This window comes from Motacilla alba, chromosome 4, assembly GCF_015832195.1.
Source record: "Motacilla alba alba isolate MOTALB_02 chromosome 4, Motacilla_alba_V1.0_pri, whole genome shotgun sequence".
In the NCBI taxonomy this organism is placed as follows: Eukaryota; Metazoa; Chordata; class Aves; order Passeriformes; family Motacillidae; genus Motacilla; species Motacilla alba.
Window position 1 is genome coordinate 22,636,048 of NC_052019.1, and position 17,688 is coordinate 22,653,735.

Sequence of the window (17,688 nt, forward strand, 5' to 3'; positions counted from 1 at the left end):
ACTCAAGATAGGAAATATAGTTTATTTTACTAAACTCCAAGAGTATTATCACCTTGTACCAGCTGGAATTGCTGGACAATGTCTCGTGGTAAATACCGTTGGGATCCAGACAGCTGTAAATGAAACAAAGAGCTTTTAGAAAGATTTTAGCAGTGCAAATGTGAAACTCAAAGTTTATAACCATTTGACGTTTACCTGATGATTTTAATGCAAGACAGACATTAATAGCTCAAAGAATTTGCTTGATCTTACACAGACAAGATTATTTAAAGATGCCTTCAAGCACAAGAGCTCAACTGTTCAACAAATGTAGTAAGTTGCTCCATCTCTCAAGGCACTTGGAACAGTACTAAAAGTTATTTTTTCAGAGGCGTGCAAATGTTTGGTATCTGGAGGATGATTTACAAAAAAACAGGTTTATGAAACTCTCTTCATCTACATCCTGCCTCAAGCTTAGGTTCTCAAGGCACACAGCACAGAATTTATTTGCAAGTCAGACCGTCTCATCCTGCACAGGTGTTTTGTACTAGGTAAGGAACCACACACAGCTGGAACGCACCAAATTCCTTCAGCAGTTAAAATTCCTAAATTATCCCCAAATCCTCATACTCAACTTCAGTAACAATGCCCATGGACAATGTAAATAGTTGTCCTTGTTAAACTGACCTGTTTACCAGCATTTACATACTAACTGCTCAGAAGAGCTTTGCAGATAAATTGGGTGCTGCCCACCATTTTAGTGAGGGCAGTGTCCAGCCAGGAGGAACATTAGTCTGAGGTCTTCTCTGTAAACAGCTGTAAACCGGTCTCTGTCAGGCCAGGTCAGCTGTTTTTGAATTCTCAGCCAGCACTGCACCTTGCATTCACAGTGCAGAGTACAGCACTGGAGAAGACAGGTTTTCTCCATACAGTAGCAAAATGCCAAGTTGATGAAAGATGGGAAACTGCTGTTGAAAGACCTACCAAAATTCAAACTTTATGATGCATATTATGACATCTTTTACAAACAAAATTTCATCCCTGCTGGGAACCTGTTTAACCAAGGCCATGTTGAAGCAGATAAACCTTGTCAAGTCCCCATCTCTACAGGGAAGATGTACAATGTGTATTAAGATGATACCAACCTGTGAGTTTTACTCATCTGCCTGCTGCACTGTTCCCTTCTCCGAAACATAGATACCATCCAAGAATTTCCTGATATCCTTGTTCTTGACTGTGGTGGCTTGCTGGATCAAAGCAGCTGCAGACAAAGTGAGACTGTTAGCACAAAGCCTTTAAAAGGTCCAAGCCAACTTGTAGCCTTTGTTTATGCTCCAGTATTTCTTCTAACAAACAGGACTGTCACCTAGAGACAGGAATTATCAACTTTAAATCCTGTAAAGTCTAATGACAATGGGATGCATTTCACTGAGCTCAACTTGGGGCAGTAGCACTTCATTACTACACACATGTACAACTGAAAATCTGAAAAGTTTGGTGCCAAAAAGGCTGTAAGTCATGACTTGAAGAAGAAGGTTCTGCAGACTTGTAAAAACACCTTTACGCTTAGAAACAGAGTAAGGAACTATGAAAAGCAATCAAAGTGACTAGAGAAAAAAAAATCAGTGCTGTGGTTTAACTCAGGGTTTGAGGTAAAGAGTTTGCTAAGCTGCCATCTTCAGATAAAAGTTTCCATACAATTTTCCACCCATCTACTTTCACAAACCTGAATTGGAGACCAGCTCAATGTCATTCCCTTCAAGGATCAGCTCATCTTTCTGGGCTTGAGATACTGCACAGGTAACACCTATGGAAAGGCAAACACATAATCCACACTGTTGAAGGTGTTAAGTGTATTAAAGAAACAATATTAATGTCCTGTCCCAATTTACCTATCTAGACATGAGTATTCAAGACAATAATCAGCTTCTATGACTTTGTTCAACAGAGTCCCTCACATCCACTGCAGGGCTGTCCTCCCTCACACAGTTTCAATTAAAGATTAGTGCAAGTCATGCTCTGGAGTGAAAGCTACTGAAGTGATACTCCTGCCTACCCATTGTTGCATTAGAGCATCAACCACCAACACTGTGTACAAGCCAGCACTTTGCCAGCACGGCTCCAGTGGTGCCATCTCCCACAGGCTCGTGCTCATTAGGACACCACTGGAGTCAGCAATCCCAGAACAATCAAAAGCCATTAAAAACCACCTGCCCCTGTCATGTCATGTACTGTGTTTACCTAGCAATGGTGCAAATACTCACAAGGAGTGAACATGATGGCATTCGAGAATCTAACTGGAAAGTTGAATTTTTAAGGGGAGTAACAGAAGTTTTTACAGTTTCATCTATTTAATCAATAGATATCAGATTTTAAGCCAGCCCATTACTAACAGTAAATGCTGACTTTAAAAAAAGTCAAATACAATAATCAAACCCACCCTTAATATCCCACAGGAAATCAAAAACCCCGTAACTCTGCTGCACTGTTATCTACCAGTGTTTTGGGACAAGTTCTGATGCATTCTTCTGCAGTCACATTAAATGTCCTTACCCATACCCTCACCAGAAATGGAATTACAAAAAACCAAATGGATAAGGGATGTCTTTCCTACAGTCTTTATGTAACTCTTTCTATACATGTTTTGTTGCCTCCTTTCAGAAGTTTAACAAGCTCCATCAAGTGCCTGCTTTTCTTTTAAGACATTTTACTGAAACTCCAGATGTGCAAGATGTAAAAACAGCTAAAAAGATGATAATTTCTAAGTTCATTGTGAATGCTCCTAGATAATCAGCAAATTCAAACTAGAACACCTTAAAAACACCTTATAAAACTGTAATATGGTATGAAACTAGTTCATGGGCAGTGTTTTAAAAGAGAAATGCAAATGTAACACTAAGCAGCTGCAGGTTACCAACTATCAACACTGTTAAGATCTCCCAGTGATTAAAGTAAATCCTGGATTCCTTGTACTACAGTAACTAACTCCAGACTGGTTGTTAGCTAACTCACACTAGTAAAATTACAGAGGCATTATTAGTAATAAATCTGAACGGTGGCAATGGTATCGTAAGAAGATTACATAAATTCAGACAAGCACATGCTGCTCCAACAATTATTCATCCTCTCCCATTCTCAGTGGCAGAGGCCAAAGAAAGCAGCTTGGAAAGCCTGGTCAAAACCAGCAAAACGTGTCTCCAGAAACGCTCACCTGGCCTCATCCTCACTCTGCGGATGTACTTCTCTCCCAGGAAGTTGCGGATCTCCACGAGCGAGCCGTTGTCCTGGATGACCACGTTGATGGGGAAGTGAGCGTACACCGACCTCATCTTGTAGCGAAAGCCCTGGACACGGGACACAACCGGAGACTGAAGGCAGAACAGGCCCACGAGGCAGAACATGTGCACAAAGCTTACAGGGGAAACTGAAGCCAATGTGCAGCAACAGCGTCTGACAAAGGGCAGGACACTGAGCCCCGGAGATGTTCATCCTTTCCTCCACCCCCACAGCGTGCCCGACAGCAAAGGCAAGACAAAAAGCAGTAGGAAAAAGAAGCTGCATCTTGGATGCTTAGAAACGCTCTCCCTCCATAAAGGAAAAGGCTCTCACTGCCAGTAACAAAAAGGCAGCGGTTATGCTGGTTCCAAACACAACTTACCAGAGTGACCCCCTTGATCATGTTCTGTACATGGCTGCAAATTGTGCGAACTGTGGCCAGCTCCTTTCTGTTACCCCACCACTTGTCAACACGCAGCTGCAGCAAAAACCACATGAACAAAGCTTTCAGCCACACTTCAAAACCAGCAACAAAACAATTTTGAGACAAATGAGGAACAAAACTTTCAGATAAACTACTCAAAGCCCACCAAACAAAAACACAGAACTGTTTTGTTTATTTGACAGACTACTTACTAAAGGCCCGCCTGGTTCCTGTCTTTTAAATCCTAACCTGAGACATGGGAGAAACGTTTGTTTTCTTCAGGTCTTGCCACTAACAAGTCTTCAAAAGAGCTGGGGTAGATAAATATACAATCTTGAGCTAAAGGATGCACTAGCAATTGCTAAGCATATTGTTCTAAAGTCTGCCTCCTATGCATAATCAACTTAAAATGAAACGCTTTGAGCGATCCACTGTTTTAATGAAACACTCGATTTTTGTGAAACACAGCTGAAATCAGTCACTCTGGATATTTTCTTATACTTTTCGAGACAATATGAAAAATCACGCACTTATTTATCTCCCCTCTCCTAATATAACCTGCAGTTTCTGGAAATCCACTAAACTGATTTTTATCCTCTAAAAGAAGCAGTTTGTAGAACAGCATACAGTAACCAACCCCATTCCCTGTATCTGTCACTGCAAAAGAATGCAATCCACGTATTCACTCCCACAGTGCCCGAGGAGGCCCCACGCTTCCACCAGAGCAGCCTCTCAGAAAACACGGGAGGAAGCAAGACCGACCAAACCACTCACCCGCAGCTGAACATTTTTGGTCACTCTCCCACACCACCAACAAGTTTTTGAGCCAACTATAAAGCTCCCGTCTGTCTCCGGGCAGCGCTACGGCCTGTGTAGCACTCACCTTCTTGTGCTTCTTTCCCAGGAGGGACAGCTCCACGTTGATGTGGTTAAAATCCCTCCTCAAGGTTCCTCGGGGCCCCTTCACAATGACCGTGCGGCCCTTCAGCGAAACTCCCACTGCGGACCAAAGGCGGACACGCGTTACGGGCTGCGGGGCGGCACGGCCGGGCGCCTCCCGAACGCGGCGCGGACTGACCTTGCTCGGGGATGTCCACAGTCTGGTTGCTGAGGATGGTCTTCATCCTGCGGGAGACAACGAGAAACGCTGGAGCCTCTCTCGCAATTGTGCCCGCCGGGACCCCGCCCGCTCTTCCCCTGCACGACCCGACGCCCGCCCCGCGCTGTCACGGCTGCGGGCCCGGAGCGCGGCGGCCTCCACGGGGCCTTGCCGGGAAGGCGCCCTCCCCGGCCCCTCTCGCGCGGGGCGCGGGACAGGCGGAGCCGGCGGGGCGCGGCGCCGCCCCGGGGTGCTGCCTGCGCGCGGGCAGGGCGCTGGGGGGCCGAGCGCCGCGGATGGTCCCGGATTGTCCTGGCGATCCCGGCGGCGCCATCAGCCCTCACCTTGCAGCGCACAGGGCCAAAAGAGACAGCGCATGACGTCATCACGTACTTGTAGCCGCTCCGGGTCCGTGACGTCATCGCGCCGAGGAAGCCGTCCGACAGGCAAGAGTAGCGGAGCGGCCGAGCGCGTCGATCGGGCGGGGCGCCGCCATGTCGCTGCTGCTGCCGCAGGGCCGGCGCGGGGCCGCCGCCGCCCGGGGGCTGCTGGTGCCGCGGGGCCGGGCCCGGGTGAGTCTCGCCGTGTGCCCCGGGGGCCGCCGGCAGCAGGACGGGCCGGGCGGGCGGGGGCTGCGATACGGCACGGCGCGGAAGAGCCGAGCAGGAGCAGACGCTGTGGGGCGCACCGCGGTGGCGGCGCCCAGCGGGTCCGTGGCGGTGGCGCGGGCCAGCGCGGGGTGGCCGCGGGCAGAGCCCGGGACGGGCCGGCCCAGCCCCGCACGGACACCCGCAGCCCCAGGACACCGAGCCCCGGCCCCGCTGCCGCGGGACAGCGCCCGGCAGCCACCGGGAACCTTGGGCAAGGCGCTTCCCGCGGCCCCGAAGCAGCGGAGTAAGCCACACACCGTTATTTCACAGCACCTCTTGGGCTGGAAGGCTCTCTGAGACCGTCGAGTCCGAGCTGTGACCCATCACCACCTTGTCAGCCACAGCACGGCACTGAGCGCCACATCCCGTCCTGCCTTAAACACCCCAGGGACGGTGACTCCACCACCTCCCCGGGCAGCCCATTCCAATGCCCAGTCACCCTTCCTGGGAAGAAATTCCTCCTGATGTCCAGCAAGCCTCCCCTGGTGCAGTTTGAGCCTATTTCCTCTCACCCTGTCGCTGGTTGCCCGGGAGAAGAAGCCCATCCCCACCTGGCCCTAGCCTCCTTTCAGGCAATTGTAGAGAGCAGTCAGTTCCCCCTGAGCCTCCTTTTCTCCAGGCTGAGCTCCCTCAGCTGCTCCCCACAAGCCTTGTGCTCCAGACCCTTCCCCAGCTCCGGTGCCCTTCTCTGGACATGCTCCAGCCCCTCAATGCCTTACTTGCAGTGAAGAGCCCAGAACTGGACGCAGGATTTGAGGTGTGGCCTCCCCAGTGCCGAGTGCAGGGGAATTGTGTGTTACACTCATAACTTAGTGTGGTGTTATGATAGATAAGTCTGTTACATGTTGCTTAAAATAAAAAGGGGATTATACATTTAACTTAAAAGCTATTGGGAAAATGCTTACACAAAGCATGGGTTAGCCAGCAAAAAGGCAATTTGTTGTTTAGTATATGATGCCACCATGTTTGTTACTAAACACATTACAATTGTGCTTGTTTTAGGTGTCAGGAAGCCATGTGTGTAACCAGTATGGAACATCAGGGTCTTTACCAGGGGAAAAAAAAGAGTTCCTGCAAAATGGACCAGATTTGCAGGACTTTGTCTCTGGAGATCTGTCAGACAAGAGCACATGGGCTGACTATAAAGGCAATTTAAAGCGTGAGAAAGGAGAAAGGTAATAGTGATTTTAAACAATTTTATTTGCTTCCCAGCATGATCTTGCATGTTTAGTAATAACTACAAAATGTATGCTATGTATCTTTATTAAATTCCACCCTACTGTGTTGCAAATTTAAGGATTATCCAAGAAAAGACAAGTGTCATTAACTTCAAATCCATAAAAAATGTGGAGATACGGTGGTATGTTCTTGAGTGCCAGAAATTAAATTACAAATATACATCAGTAGGTGAATGTGTTGAAAAAGTACTACTGATAGAGAAAACAAAAAATAAAGACTTGTTAAAACAATGTTTAAACCCCCATATTTCCAGTTACAGAGTGATCAGACTTCGTGATAGCTGAGCAATATCTGCTTCCATTCATGGCTGCAGTCTCCAGTGTGGCACTGTTCAATCCCTCTGGAACAGTCGACAGTTTTAAACATTTCAATGACAACAATTCCAATGCCTGAGTATTGGAATGATGGTGAACAGGGAAGAGAAGTCTGACCTGGCCATGAATGATGTTAACAGTAATTGCTGAGTTGCATCAGTTTTCAAGGGACCTTTCCTTGTTGGGATCTGTAATAAATTAAATCTATGAATAAAACTTACCTTGTAAGTAGTTCATTAATCTTTATGTTTGCTTGGTGTTATTCAGGCTGCATCTTCCTCCATGGCTGAAAACAAAGATTCCCATGGGAAAGAACTACAATAAACTAAAGAATACCTTGAGAAGTTTAAATCTTCATACGGTAAGTCTGGCACCAACCAAGTGTTCCTGTAGAAGTAAGGCAGATTTTACATTTTTCTCTGTGGAGGACAGGTAGAAATCATGTTTTGCATGATCTTCAGAGCTGAAACCAAGCCCAGTGCTATCCTTTTTGAACTTCACCCCTAAACAATAAGGGTAAATCTAACAGATTTCGTTTTTTTCCCACTGTGACTTTAAATACTGGAGTTTACTACTTACATCACCAGAGATTAGAAGATGCTGTATGCAGCTGTTTTTAATGGAGACACACACAATCTCAGAGCTACATACTTGATTTTCATGAAAAGAAACTCTGCAGATTTCATTAATTGTACTTTCCAGATAGTAAAAAGCAGTGGGAATGCATTGAGGGGATTTTTTTTTTCAGACTAAGTTCTTAGTTCTTTATGCTTTATTGAATCACATACTTTGTGAACATTTTATCAGTTCTTAAATTTAAAATATTAATGTTAATCATAGTCTGTGCTAGTTAATAAGACACTTACGTGGCTGAGCAGTTTTTGAAGTTTTGAAGTACAGAAAATAAAGGTAATGGATATCAGGAAGCAATTCTCTTCCGATCTGTTCTACTGACTTGTTAAAAACAGCAGGGAATTGTTAACCTCATTTATCACAGAAGGAATTATGTTTTGTTTGTAGGCTACTATTAAAATCCAACAATAATATAACAATTATTTTCAAAAATAATATGGAAAAATCCAGGTACAGTACAGCCTTTCACCTCCAGGTCTGTGAAGAAGCACGTTGTCCCAACATTGGAGAATGCTGGGGAGGTGGGGAATATGCCACGGCGACAGCTACTATTATGGTAAGTCATTAACTATTTCCTAAGTGTTTTGTTAACATCTGAGCTGTTTGTACCCTATTGTTGGAACTTTAGGGGTGTGGGTTTATTACAATACATTTAAAGTAAAGCACTGCCCTAGGTTGTTTTTTTTTTGCTTACTGCAAAAAGATTTATCTGCTGTAGCTTATGCAGCTGTTTCCCAGCTGAGCAATAGTGGTATGTACTGTGTAAAGGTAGGAATGTCTTTCATGTTCCAGCTGATGGGTGACACGTGCACCAGAGGCTGCAGATTTTGTTCAGTAAAGACCGCCAAGAACCCCCCTCCGCTGGATCCGCAGGAGCCTTTCAACACCGCCCAGGCTGTCGCAGCGTGGGGCTTGGACTACGTGGTGCTGACATCCGTGGACAGGGACGGTGCGTACCCGGGCTGTCCTCCTGCCACCTGAGCTCCTCCCTGTGTGTACCTGGGCTGTCCTCCTGCCATCTGAGCTCCTACCTGTGTGTACCTGGGCTGTCCTGCCTCCCTGAGCTCCTACCTGTGTGTACCTGGGCTGTCCTCCTGCCTCCCTGAGCTCCTCCCTGTGTGTACCTGGGCTGTCCTTCTGCCACCTGAGCTCCTCCCTGTGTGTACCTGGGCTGTCCTCCTGCCTCCCTGAACTCCTCCCTGTGTGTACTGGGCTGTCCTCCTGCCACCTGAGCTCCTGCCTGTGTGTACCTGGGCTGTCCTCCTGCCACCTGAGCTCCTACCTGTGTGTACCTGGGCTCTCCTTGTGCCACCCTGAGCTCTGCTCATGCCCCGCTGAGCTCCCACCGGTGTTCCATGGCTACACACAGCCCCCAGGAACATTGATCTGCACAGCTGAGGGCTGTGTTAAAGGAGACAGCAGTGCTGAAAGTTTGCACAGTTCCTACATATTCTCAGTATTTCTCCATGTCTGGTGAAAGACAGCAGAAATTACGCTCTTAATAAACATCAATAAATACTACAACTCTAAACATTTTATAACTAATTTTTAGCAGAATGCATGCATATACACCATGTGCTATTACTTAAGATAGCAAAAAGACAAACAAAGACAAACTATCATATACAATACCATTACAGAACTTCCTTCTAAACACTAAGCCTAGAATATAGCATGTGTAACAAAACTGAAAGTTATGTTTTTCTAAGGAAGTGGGAAGTAGCTTCCTTGCAGTAGCTCCCTTGTGACACCATATAGGTGAGGAAAGCCATTGTAAAAACTGTTCAGTATGATGGAAAGTCCAGTGGCTTCAAAGGGGCTTAAAAGAGCACTAATATATACTTCTGAATTTTTGTACAACTGTTTTCAGACCAGAACCATAAATAGGTAAAGCCATTCTGTGCTCAGGGAGACAGGTAAATGTGAACTCTGTCCTAGACAATCACAGTTAGACTCTGTGCAGAGGCTTGGTAGGATATCTTTTGTAAGCCCATGGCATAAGTGGTGAGACAACACTGCAGTTTGACTGCGTTATTATTTTGCATTTGAGGTTTGAATCGGATGGGTTTTTTGGCATTGCTAGGAAGTAAATACATTTGTTGAACAGAAAGATTAACTGAATAATTGAAATGCTTCTAGATATGCCTGATGGTGGAGCGGAACACTTTGCAAAGACAGTCCGGCATCTGAAAGAAAGGTGTGTCATTGATGTATTGCTGTTATTGTTAAAACTTCAGAATGTGGTGCTGCATGTAGGTTAAAGCTCCTTTAGCTGGGTTATTCCAGGGGCCATGCAAATACAAAAGTCTGCCTCTAGCCTGTCTGTTGTGCCCCCTTTTTTTTTTCTTTCTTCATCTTTCTCATAGAATGGCCCCAAACTGTTTTGAATTTGGATGCATTTCCAATTCATCCCAGGCTTATTTAGAGCTAGGCACTGGATTCTTTCTTTGAGCAGACAGCTGGTTTCCAGGAAATTAATACATTCTTCTGAGGTATGTTCATTCCTGAAGCTTGCGCTCAAACACAGCAGAGTTGGGTAACTCTGTCACCATGTGACCAAAGGAGTTTGGTTTCTCATTCAGCAGTGATCAAATTGTTTTTCATTTAGCCTCAGTGGCCATTTCCAAGTCTGTGATTGTACCTTCCTGCTTTCCCTGGCTGTGCTGCCTTCACTCTACATTGGTGCCCTGTATGCTGTACAACAGCACACTTGCCTGCCTGCAGAATTCATTTGTATAACTTCATTTAAGTCTTTGTCCTGTGTATCTTGGGGCTTGAAGGGTTCCTGCAGTTTTCCCCACCTGCCTTTTTGAGCTGAAATCAGGCTCCTGAACACCAAGACTGGATTCTAGACTCAGAGTCTTCTTATTCCAGTAGCAGAATTATAGCTCCTCTGTATTTTGGAGCTATAATCTTAAACAAAACAAATTCCTGGTTTTACTGATGTGAGCTGAAATACAGCAGAAGCCAAATAATAAATACAAAAGCAATTCCAACAGTCTCTCAAACATTCCCATGCACTGTTTATATTTTTAATGTGTCTTCTTGCAGGTTAACTTAACATAAGTTTGTTATAGTGTGTTTGCAGAAACCTGTTGGTGTAGAATTATCTTGAATTTGGTTTGCTTATTGGAGTGTCATGTCTTCAGTTATGGAGTTATTGGGGGTTTTTTGCTATCTTGAGGTTTTGGGACACAGGGACACAAAATGCCACGAAAGGACCACATACGTTGTCTCTCCTTTTCAGGAATCCAAAAATCCTGGTGGAATGCCTAACTCCCGATTTCCGAGGCGACCTTTCAGCAGTGGAGAAGGTCGCCTCGTCGGGGCTGGATGTGTATGCCCACAACGTGGAGACGGTGCCGGCCCTGCAGAGGTGAGCAGTGCCTCTGGCTGTGCTGGGTGCGGAGCGGCACCGCGCTGCGGGCTGGGTGTGCAGCGGGGCCGGGCTGGGGGCCGGGCTGCGGGCCGGGCTGCGCTCCCGTTCCCTTTTCCCGTTCCCTTTTCCCGTTCCCTTTTCCCGTTCCCTTTTCCCGTTCCCTTTTCCCGTTCCCGGCCTGCCCCGCGCGTGCGCCGCCGCCGGTCCCGCCGGCAGGGGGCGCGCGCGGCGCGGGCCCGGTGCCGGTGCCCTCCCGGGGGCCGCCAGCCCGCGCCGCGCCCCTGCAGAGACGGGCACCACGCGCCTGTCCCGCCGCCTCTGACTTCTCTGTGCCCTCCCGCGGGTTTTTCTCCCTTGTGCTGGAAATGTGCGAAGGAAGGTCCGCGACCCCCGAGCCAACTTCGAGCAGTCCGTCCGAGTGCTGAAACACGCTAAGGAGGTGCAGCCCGGCGTCATTTCCAAAACCTCCATCATGCTGGGGCTGGGCGAGACGGACGAACAAATATATTCCACAATGAAATGTAAGTTGGTGTTGAAGTAGATGCCAGAATTCACAGGTATGAATTTGAAAACAATTTGTGTTGGAAAACAGTTGTAAGCATTTTAGCCTCTACGTGCCACTCAGTTTGGTGGTGCAGGAAATGTTTTCCAAGTTCTATTGAAAAATAATAATTTGGTTTAAAAAGACTGAATTTCTGTAATATTTTGTCTTCTTATAGCTTACAGGTTCGATTTGACAGGAAAAATAATGATTTTCCTTGTGATCCTTCCGCCACTAACAAGGAGTTTTGTTTTTACAGTATTGCGGGAAGCAGATGTGGATTGTTTGACCCTAGGACAGTATATGCAACCAACAAAACGTCACCTAAAGGTAAAAGTGCCTTTAATTTACAGGCAGAGTTATGGTCTGTACCTTGCACAGTCATCTTTAACTGCAGATGTTGGGAAAAATTTCCTTCCTTGTTTAGCTGGACAATGATCATCTGTTAGGGGCTCCTCACTGAAAATGACCTCAGCCATCTAACCCCTTTTGTCTTCTGCAGACTTCCCAGTTCTAGTTTCTGCTGTTAGCCAGGGAGACAGCTGGAGCTGAGGCAGGGTCTGGAAAACAAGAGCTTCAGTGTATGTCTCAAACATAATTGCTCAAGCCAGTGCCCCTTCACTGTCTTACAGCCTCTCCCTTAATGGTGCCACTTCAGCTGGGATATTTACCATTTTCTGCTTCTGCAGTCTGTCCAGAAATTTGCTCTCTGTTCTGTTCCTGTGTTTCACTGAATTAACTGATAGTTAAGAGATTTGCAGGACCATTGTGTTTTTTCACTAACTTGGACAGAAAAAAAAGGTTTGCTCAAAAGGACCATTCAAAAACAGAATGACGAAAAAAAAAAAGATAAAGATAAAGCAACAACTAGAGATTAAATTCTGAACTTTTCAGCTAAATATGTAAAACAAATAAAATACATTTGTTTGGTAGAAAGCAGAGCAAAAATGCAGTTTGTGACTTCACTGATAAAAGCTTTGGAGTGAAAAATTTTGAACTTGCAATATAGCTGTATTCAATTTCACTGTATGCTAGCTATAGCAATTTCCTTTGCATTAGTAACTGAGCAAAATTAATTCTTTTTCCCCAGGTGGAAGAGTACATAACTCCTGAGAAGTTTAAGTACTGGGAAAAAGTAGGAAATGATCTTGGATTCCATTACACTGCTAGCGGGCCTTTAGTGCGTTCTTCCTATAAAGCAGGTAAGTTACTGAAAGGCATTGGATTCTTTAGCATGTAACATTTTATTATACAAAACTAAAACTGAAGTAATGTGCAACAAAGCTCACCTTAGCTCAAGGACACCTCATACAGTTATCAGTATTTTAAAAATTACTTACGCTATTTCCTGTAGGTCATCCAAATGCATCAGTGTGACAGTAATTAGAATTTGTACTGCTTGTTTTTGCAGTGCTGCTTAACCTCATCTTTTTTCCAAACCTATTCTGTACTATACTTAATGTGTGAGGCAGGATAGAGGGTACCAAATTTTCAAGTTTTCCTTCACATTCTGTCTCTTGGATGCTTCTGGGTTCAACAAGGTCCCTGGTTGTTTGTGTTGCAATTTTGGTTTTTCAGGCAGAATTTATTTACAATGCTTTAAAAATAATTAGAGACTTACAGCAGTGCTTTTTCTGATAAAGCACTGGGTATGAAGTAGCAGCTGATGCTAATGGAACTGTTGTGTAGGTACAACATCCTGCTTTTTCCTAAGGAAGGAGAGAGAAGACTCATCTGGGGTACTGTGCTGCTCAGTCTGTTTTAATGACAGCTCAAACAAGATTTATAGCAGGTTTCATTATAACTTGCTGATACTTTATGAAACAGGAATTAAATTTTAATCAATCCAGTTTTGCCTGTTGTAATGCACAAAGCAACAAAACTATTTCATAAAACTGGACAGAAGGAAAATCAGGATTTTGGCAGTGGAGGGATTGTGTGTTGGGTTATAGTTTTGAGGGTTTTTTAGATCCCTGCTGTATGTATTGGAAATGCTGGTATATAATAGAATTTCTATAAAATAACTGGTGAAAACAATTGTATTGTAGAACAGAACACTCATGTTAAATAAGAATGTATTCTTCTGCCTTATTTTATTGAAATACCTCCAAATCATTTTGGTGTCTATTTTTTTTCCTTTTAATTAGGTGAATTCTTCTTGAAGAACTTGGTAGAAAAAAGGAAGACAAAAGCCATCTGAAAATGAGAATGAACCTATTTAAAGCAGCCAGTTTTAAGAATCCTTTTTTCAGTGCATAATTATACTCAGTTCCAGAAATGCAGAAGAACAGATGGTGGCTATGTGAATAAACTTACTATCTTTCCAGAACAATTTTTTCTCATCAAAACACATTATTTTACCTCATTTCTCCTGGCAAGGCTACAGCAACTGAATACTTGAGTGTTCAGCAAAAAGACAGAAGATGGAAGTGATTTTGAAAGAGTGATGGAACTGAGGTGGAAGAAACAAACATAAGCTGGGAACAAAGACTGGGCAGATTTTATAGGTCTGCTCCAGCAGTCAGCCTTGCTGCAGTTAATACCTGTGAAGGTGCTGGTAGCAATTGGAAAGGTACTGATACTTTGGTGTATCTTCCTATTATGTAACATGAGCTTGCAGGGGCTCGGGGAACTGTAGGAGTTCTAAAGAAAGACTGTATGTGATAGTGCAGCAGATTAGGGCTTTCTTGAACCACACCAGAGAAAGTTCAGTGATGTGCCTTCAAAAGATGGTGTCTCTTAGCTGCATCAGAGAAAAAGAGCTGTACCATTCTGATAGCGAAAGCTTTTCCAGAGCTTGCATGTCTCCAAGTGTGAGCCTTGGTATATACAAGATATCAAGCAAAAGAAAACAAAAGGTCTTTTCTGGCAAGACAGTTAACCTTGTGTTGAGACCATCAATTTAAACAATTTGGAAAATCAGAGTTGGTGTAGGAGCATAAATGGAGCTACCCCTAATTTATGTACCTGACTGTAACAAACCCACTGAGCTGCACAGATGCTTCTTTTGCATTAAATATGCAGAACTGCAGTTCTGTACTGTGCTCCTATTGCATGGCTATTGTCTTGTCATTAAAGCAAAGTTAAAACCCCAGTGGTTGTGTTTGTTAGGTCTGGTTACTTGCCCCTTGAGGCAAGTAAGGTCTGGCTGCTAAATCTGAGTGCAGAGAAGTGAACCACATTGTGGGTAAAACATGAAATCCACTGTATATCACACTAAGCTCAAGCAGAAATAAAAACATGACATATGCTACATTAACAGCTCTACTTGCCTCTCTACAGCCGTAACACAGATGATTCTCTCCCTAATGCTCAGCTATGCACATTAAATACCATCTCTGAACTAACCTGATCTGTATCTTTGTCAAGTTATTTGGGAAACATCCCAGGCCTTAGCTGTCTGGCCCAAAACTCCCATCATGCAGGTAATTCTATGCCTGGCTCTAGTACTTTTCTAAACTCCTGGAGTCTGTAGAAGGAGGGTGGACCCTGCACACTCACCAACTCAGCAAGATGACAGAAGGAAGACATCTACCTAGAAGGATCAGAGATAGGAGAAACTTGTATGAACGTAATACTGTACAACTGAGGCCAGTGATGCCTCAGCTGACACTTCACAAAATGAAGTACAGCAATATTAACTCATTATGAAGACAAAACTTTAACCAAGAAGGAATGTACTAATTCACCAGTGTAAGGGGAAATGTGAGCCATGAGAAACAAAGGGGAAGAAGGGATCAACAAAAGAATAGCTGTACTTTGTAAGGGTAGAGACAGGCAAGGCTGCTTTTTTTTAAAAATAATATTATTAATAATTTTTAAAAATCGAAAGGTCTGATTGCTAGTCATGGAAAGCCCAGGTGTATTTTGAGCTAAAAATGCCCTGCTTCAGCTAAAGTGCACATGAGTACTAGATCAGGGAAAAGTTATCAACCATTGTAAGGAAATTCAACACTCCCTCCACTGCAGGAGACACAGAGGGTTGCAACATCAACTCCAGGATACCCACACATTTAACAGCTGCCAGCCTTTATTAGAGGTCCTGCAGTAAAGAATGGTTTTGACTTGCCAACAGAGCAGATTTAACAGAATATGACTTTAGCTTCTGCCAAGTTACTGCTCTTTCAGCATATCAACACCAGAAATACAGAAAAAAGGAGCTCTGAGCCATACAGCCATTATCAAACAAGAGAACATTGCACAGTGGCTTCCTCATAGTGAGAAAAGTAATGTTTCCTGAAACACAGTCCAGTATTGCATCATGTTAAAATTACCTTGTGAGTTGCTACTGGGTGGTTCAGATGATCTCATGCTCTTACACAACTGGCTGCCAGCTGTCTGGTACCATTTGTCAGAAGCTACACAAGCTTTTCTAACTGCATGTTTTGCTGTGGATTCTAAGAAAGTCATACTTTGACTTCATAGGTTGGAGGGTCTTCGCCTATTTTTTTAAACATTTGGGGACAAGCCCTGAAGTTCTTTTCCTAGTTACAAATTCCTGCATGTACAGGCATCTGACTTCCCCTATTGCCCATTCATTTTTTCCATAACTATGTATTAAAGCACCAAACTCTCTCAAATACCCTTTTTGTAATTCAGCACAGGTTTCGTGACTGTTTAGTTGAAGTTTCATGTTTGGTGACATTTTAATTTTGTATGTCAATCATACCATTCTGTCAGTTTGATTCACAAAGCAGCTATAAAATATTTTAAGAAACATTAATCATCCTTGCAAGCAGGAAAACATTAAACTGAGTTTTGGGAATAAGATTTAGAGTTGACACAGACACTTTAAAAAAGAATGAATAGTCTTTTTGGCATCATCACATCAACCTACTACACTGTCTGAAACATAATTAAATGTTATTCAAGAGAATCGTTGCATCTTCCAGTAACTGCAAGTCCTTAGGTGAACTGAACACTGGCTTTGTCAATTCAAAAACAGTTTTGAATTTTTTTCTACTTGATGAATAATTAATATTGGTGTCCCCTCCATTAAAAAAGTGTGAAGCATTTATGCTTCTTTACTACCACATGTGGTAACATTGCAGGTGTTCAACTTGGAGCAGAAATTTTAGCTTGATTCCAGCATTCCTAAATCAGATATCCATCATGCCTTGCTGCATTGTTTAACTATTAAATTTCAAGTTTAGATGTTGAACAAGATTATAACACTACAAAAACTTCAAATGAGACGCGTAAACATTTTGGCCAGTACAAAATCTCACCCTTAACTGCTCCTATAATAACAAGTCTTGGTCAAAAATGTGTGTTCTATTCACTTGGAATATTCTTGGCTGCTATTGTATTCCTGGAACCAGACTAGTTTCAGCTGCACAAAAACACGAACACACATACTCAGAACAAAAACATTACATCTTGCCTGGCACTTACAATTTGTCTGTGTGCATCCTGGGTAAGACCAAATTTATGCATTCTGTATCATATTACTTCTAGACTCGCATTAAATCCTGATTTTCTTCAGCTGTTGTATTCTTGTATTTTCGCAGTGCAAAGCAGTGTTGCCATGGAACTGCATTTTAAGAACCCCATAGAAAGAATTTCAGAGCACAGGAGTCCATTGGCCACGTCAGACAATTCTCATCCACAATGACATGCTGGAACATCCATACACAAAGATTCAATAGCATTAAACCCCATCTCTTATGTGCACTACTCAAGCTTTCATAACAGGAACTCAGGTCATCTCCAGTTCTTATTTCCCTGATAACTGTACTCTGTTTATTGTTTCAACGATTGTTTATCATTCAAGGTGCTGCACAAGCTTCTGAAGCTCTTCCTTTTGGCCTGTGGTAAGGTTCTCTGGCACATCTGCAAGGTATGTATTGCTGTATCCTGAAGGAATGCCCCACTGGATTCAACCCCCATTCCCAGTCCTCCTACTAGAAGAATGCAGCCACCAAGAAACTAAGTTGACTTTAAGAAAGCAAGGGAAATTCCAGTACTAGTTTTACCTCTTACTGCTCTTGAGAAAGGATCTGCTGCTCCCCCTTTGCTAAGAGAGGGAAGTGAGACTGATCCCACTGTAATGAACTTGGCCATTCTTTAGTATTTTTATGACTAACCCACAAATCGCAATTCAAGGTTTGACTAATTCTGCAGGAAAATCAGGGTAGCAAGAGGGGTAACAAGA

The 17,688-nt window shown here is 44.0% G+C and overlaps 2 protein-coding genes across 2 annotated transcripts; one reads left to right on the forward strand and one right to left on the reverse strand.

Annotated features, from left to right (window-relative positions):
* Positions 1-2: 2 nt before the first annotated feature.
* On the reverse strand, positions 3-5,193 carry RPL9 (ribosomal protein L9). The gene is made up of 8 exons (XM_038134245.1): positions 5,123-5,193; positions 4,758-4,804; positions 4,563-4,678; positions 3,638-3,733; positions 3,191-3,323; positions 1,706-1,786; positions 1,125-1,240; positions 3-113 (listed from the first exon to the last, which is right to left on the reverse strand). The coding sequence occupies exons 2-7, from the start codon at positions 4,801-4,803 to the stop codon at positions 1,134-1,136; spliced, it is 579 nt and encodes a 192-aa protein (XP_037990173.1). The 5' UTR covers position 4,804; positions 5,123-5,193; the 3' UTR covers positions 3-113; positions 1,125-1,133.
* A 7-nt stretch (positions 5,194-5,200) lies between these two features.
* LIAS (lipoic acid synthetase) lies at positions 5,201-14,795 on the forward strand. The gene is made up of 11 exons (XM_038134244.1): positions 5,201-5,350; positions 6,431-6,603; positions 7,249-7,342; positions 8,090-8,170; positions 8,407-8,563; positions 9,754-9,811; positions 10,862-10,990; positions 11,369-11,514; positions 11,794-11,864; positions 12,625-12,736; positions 13,682-14,795. The coding sequence occupies exons 1-11, from the start codon at positions 5,273-5,275 to the stop codon at positions 13,732-13,734; spliced, it is 1,152 nt and encodes a 383-aa protein (XP_037990172.1). The 5' UTR covers positions 5,201-5,272; the 3' UTR covers positions 13,735-14,795.
* Positions 14,796-17,688: the final 2,893 nt, after the last annotated feature.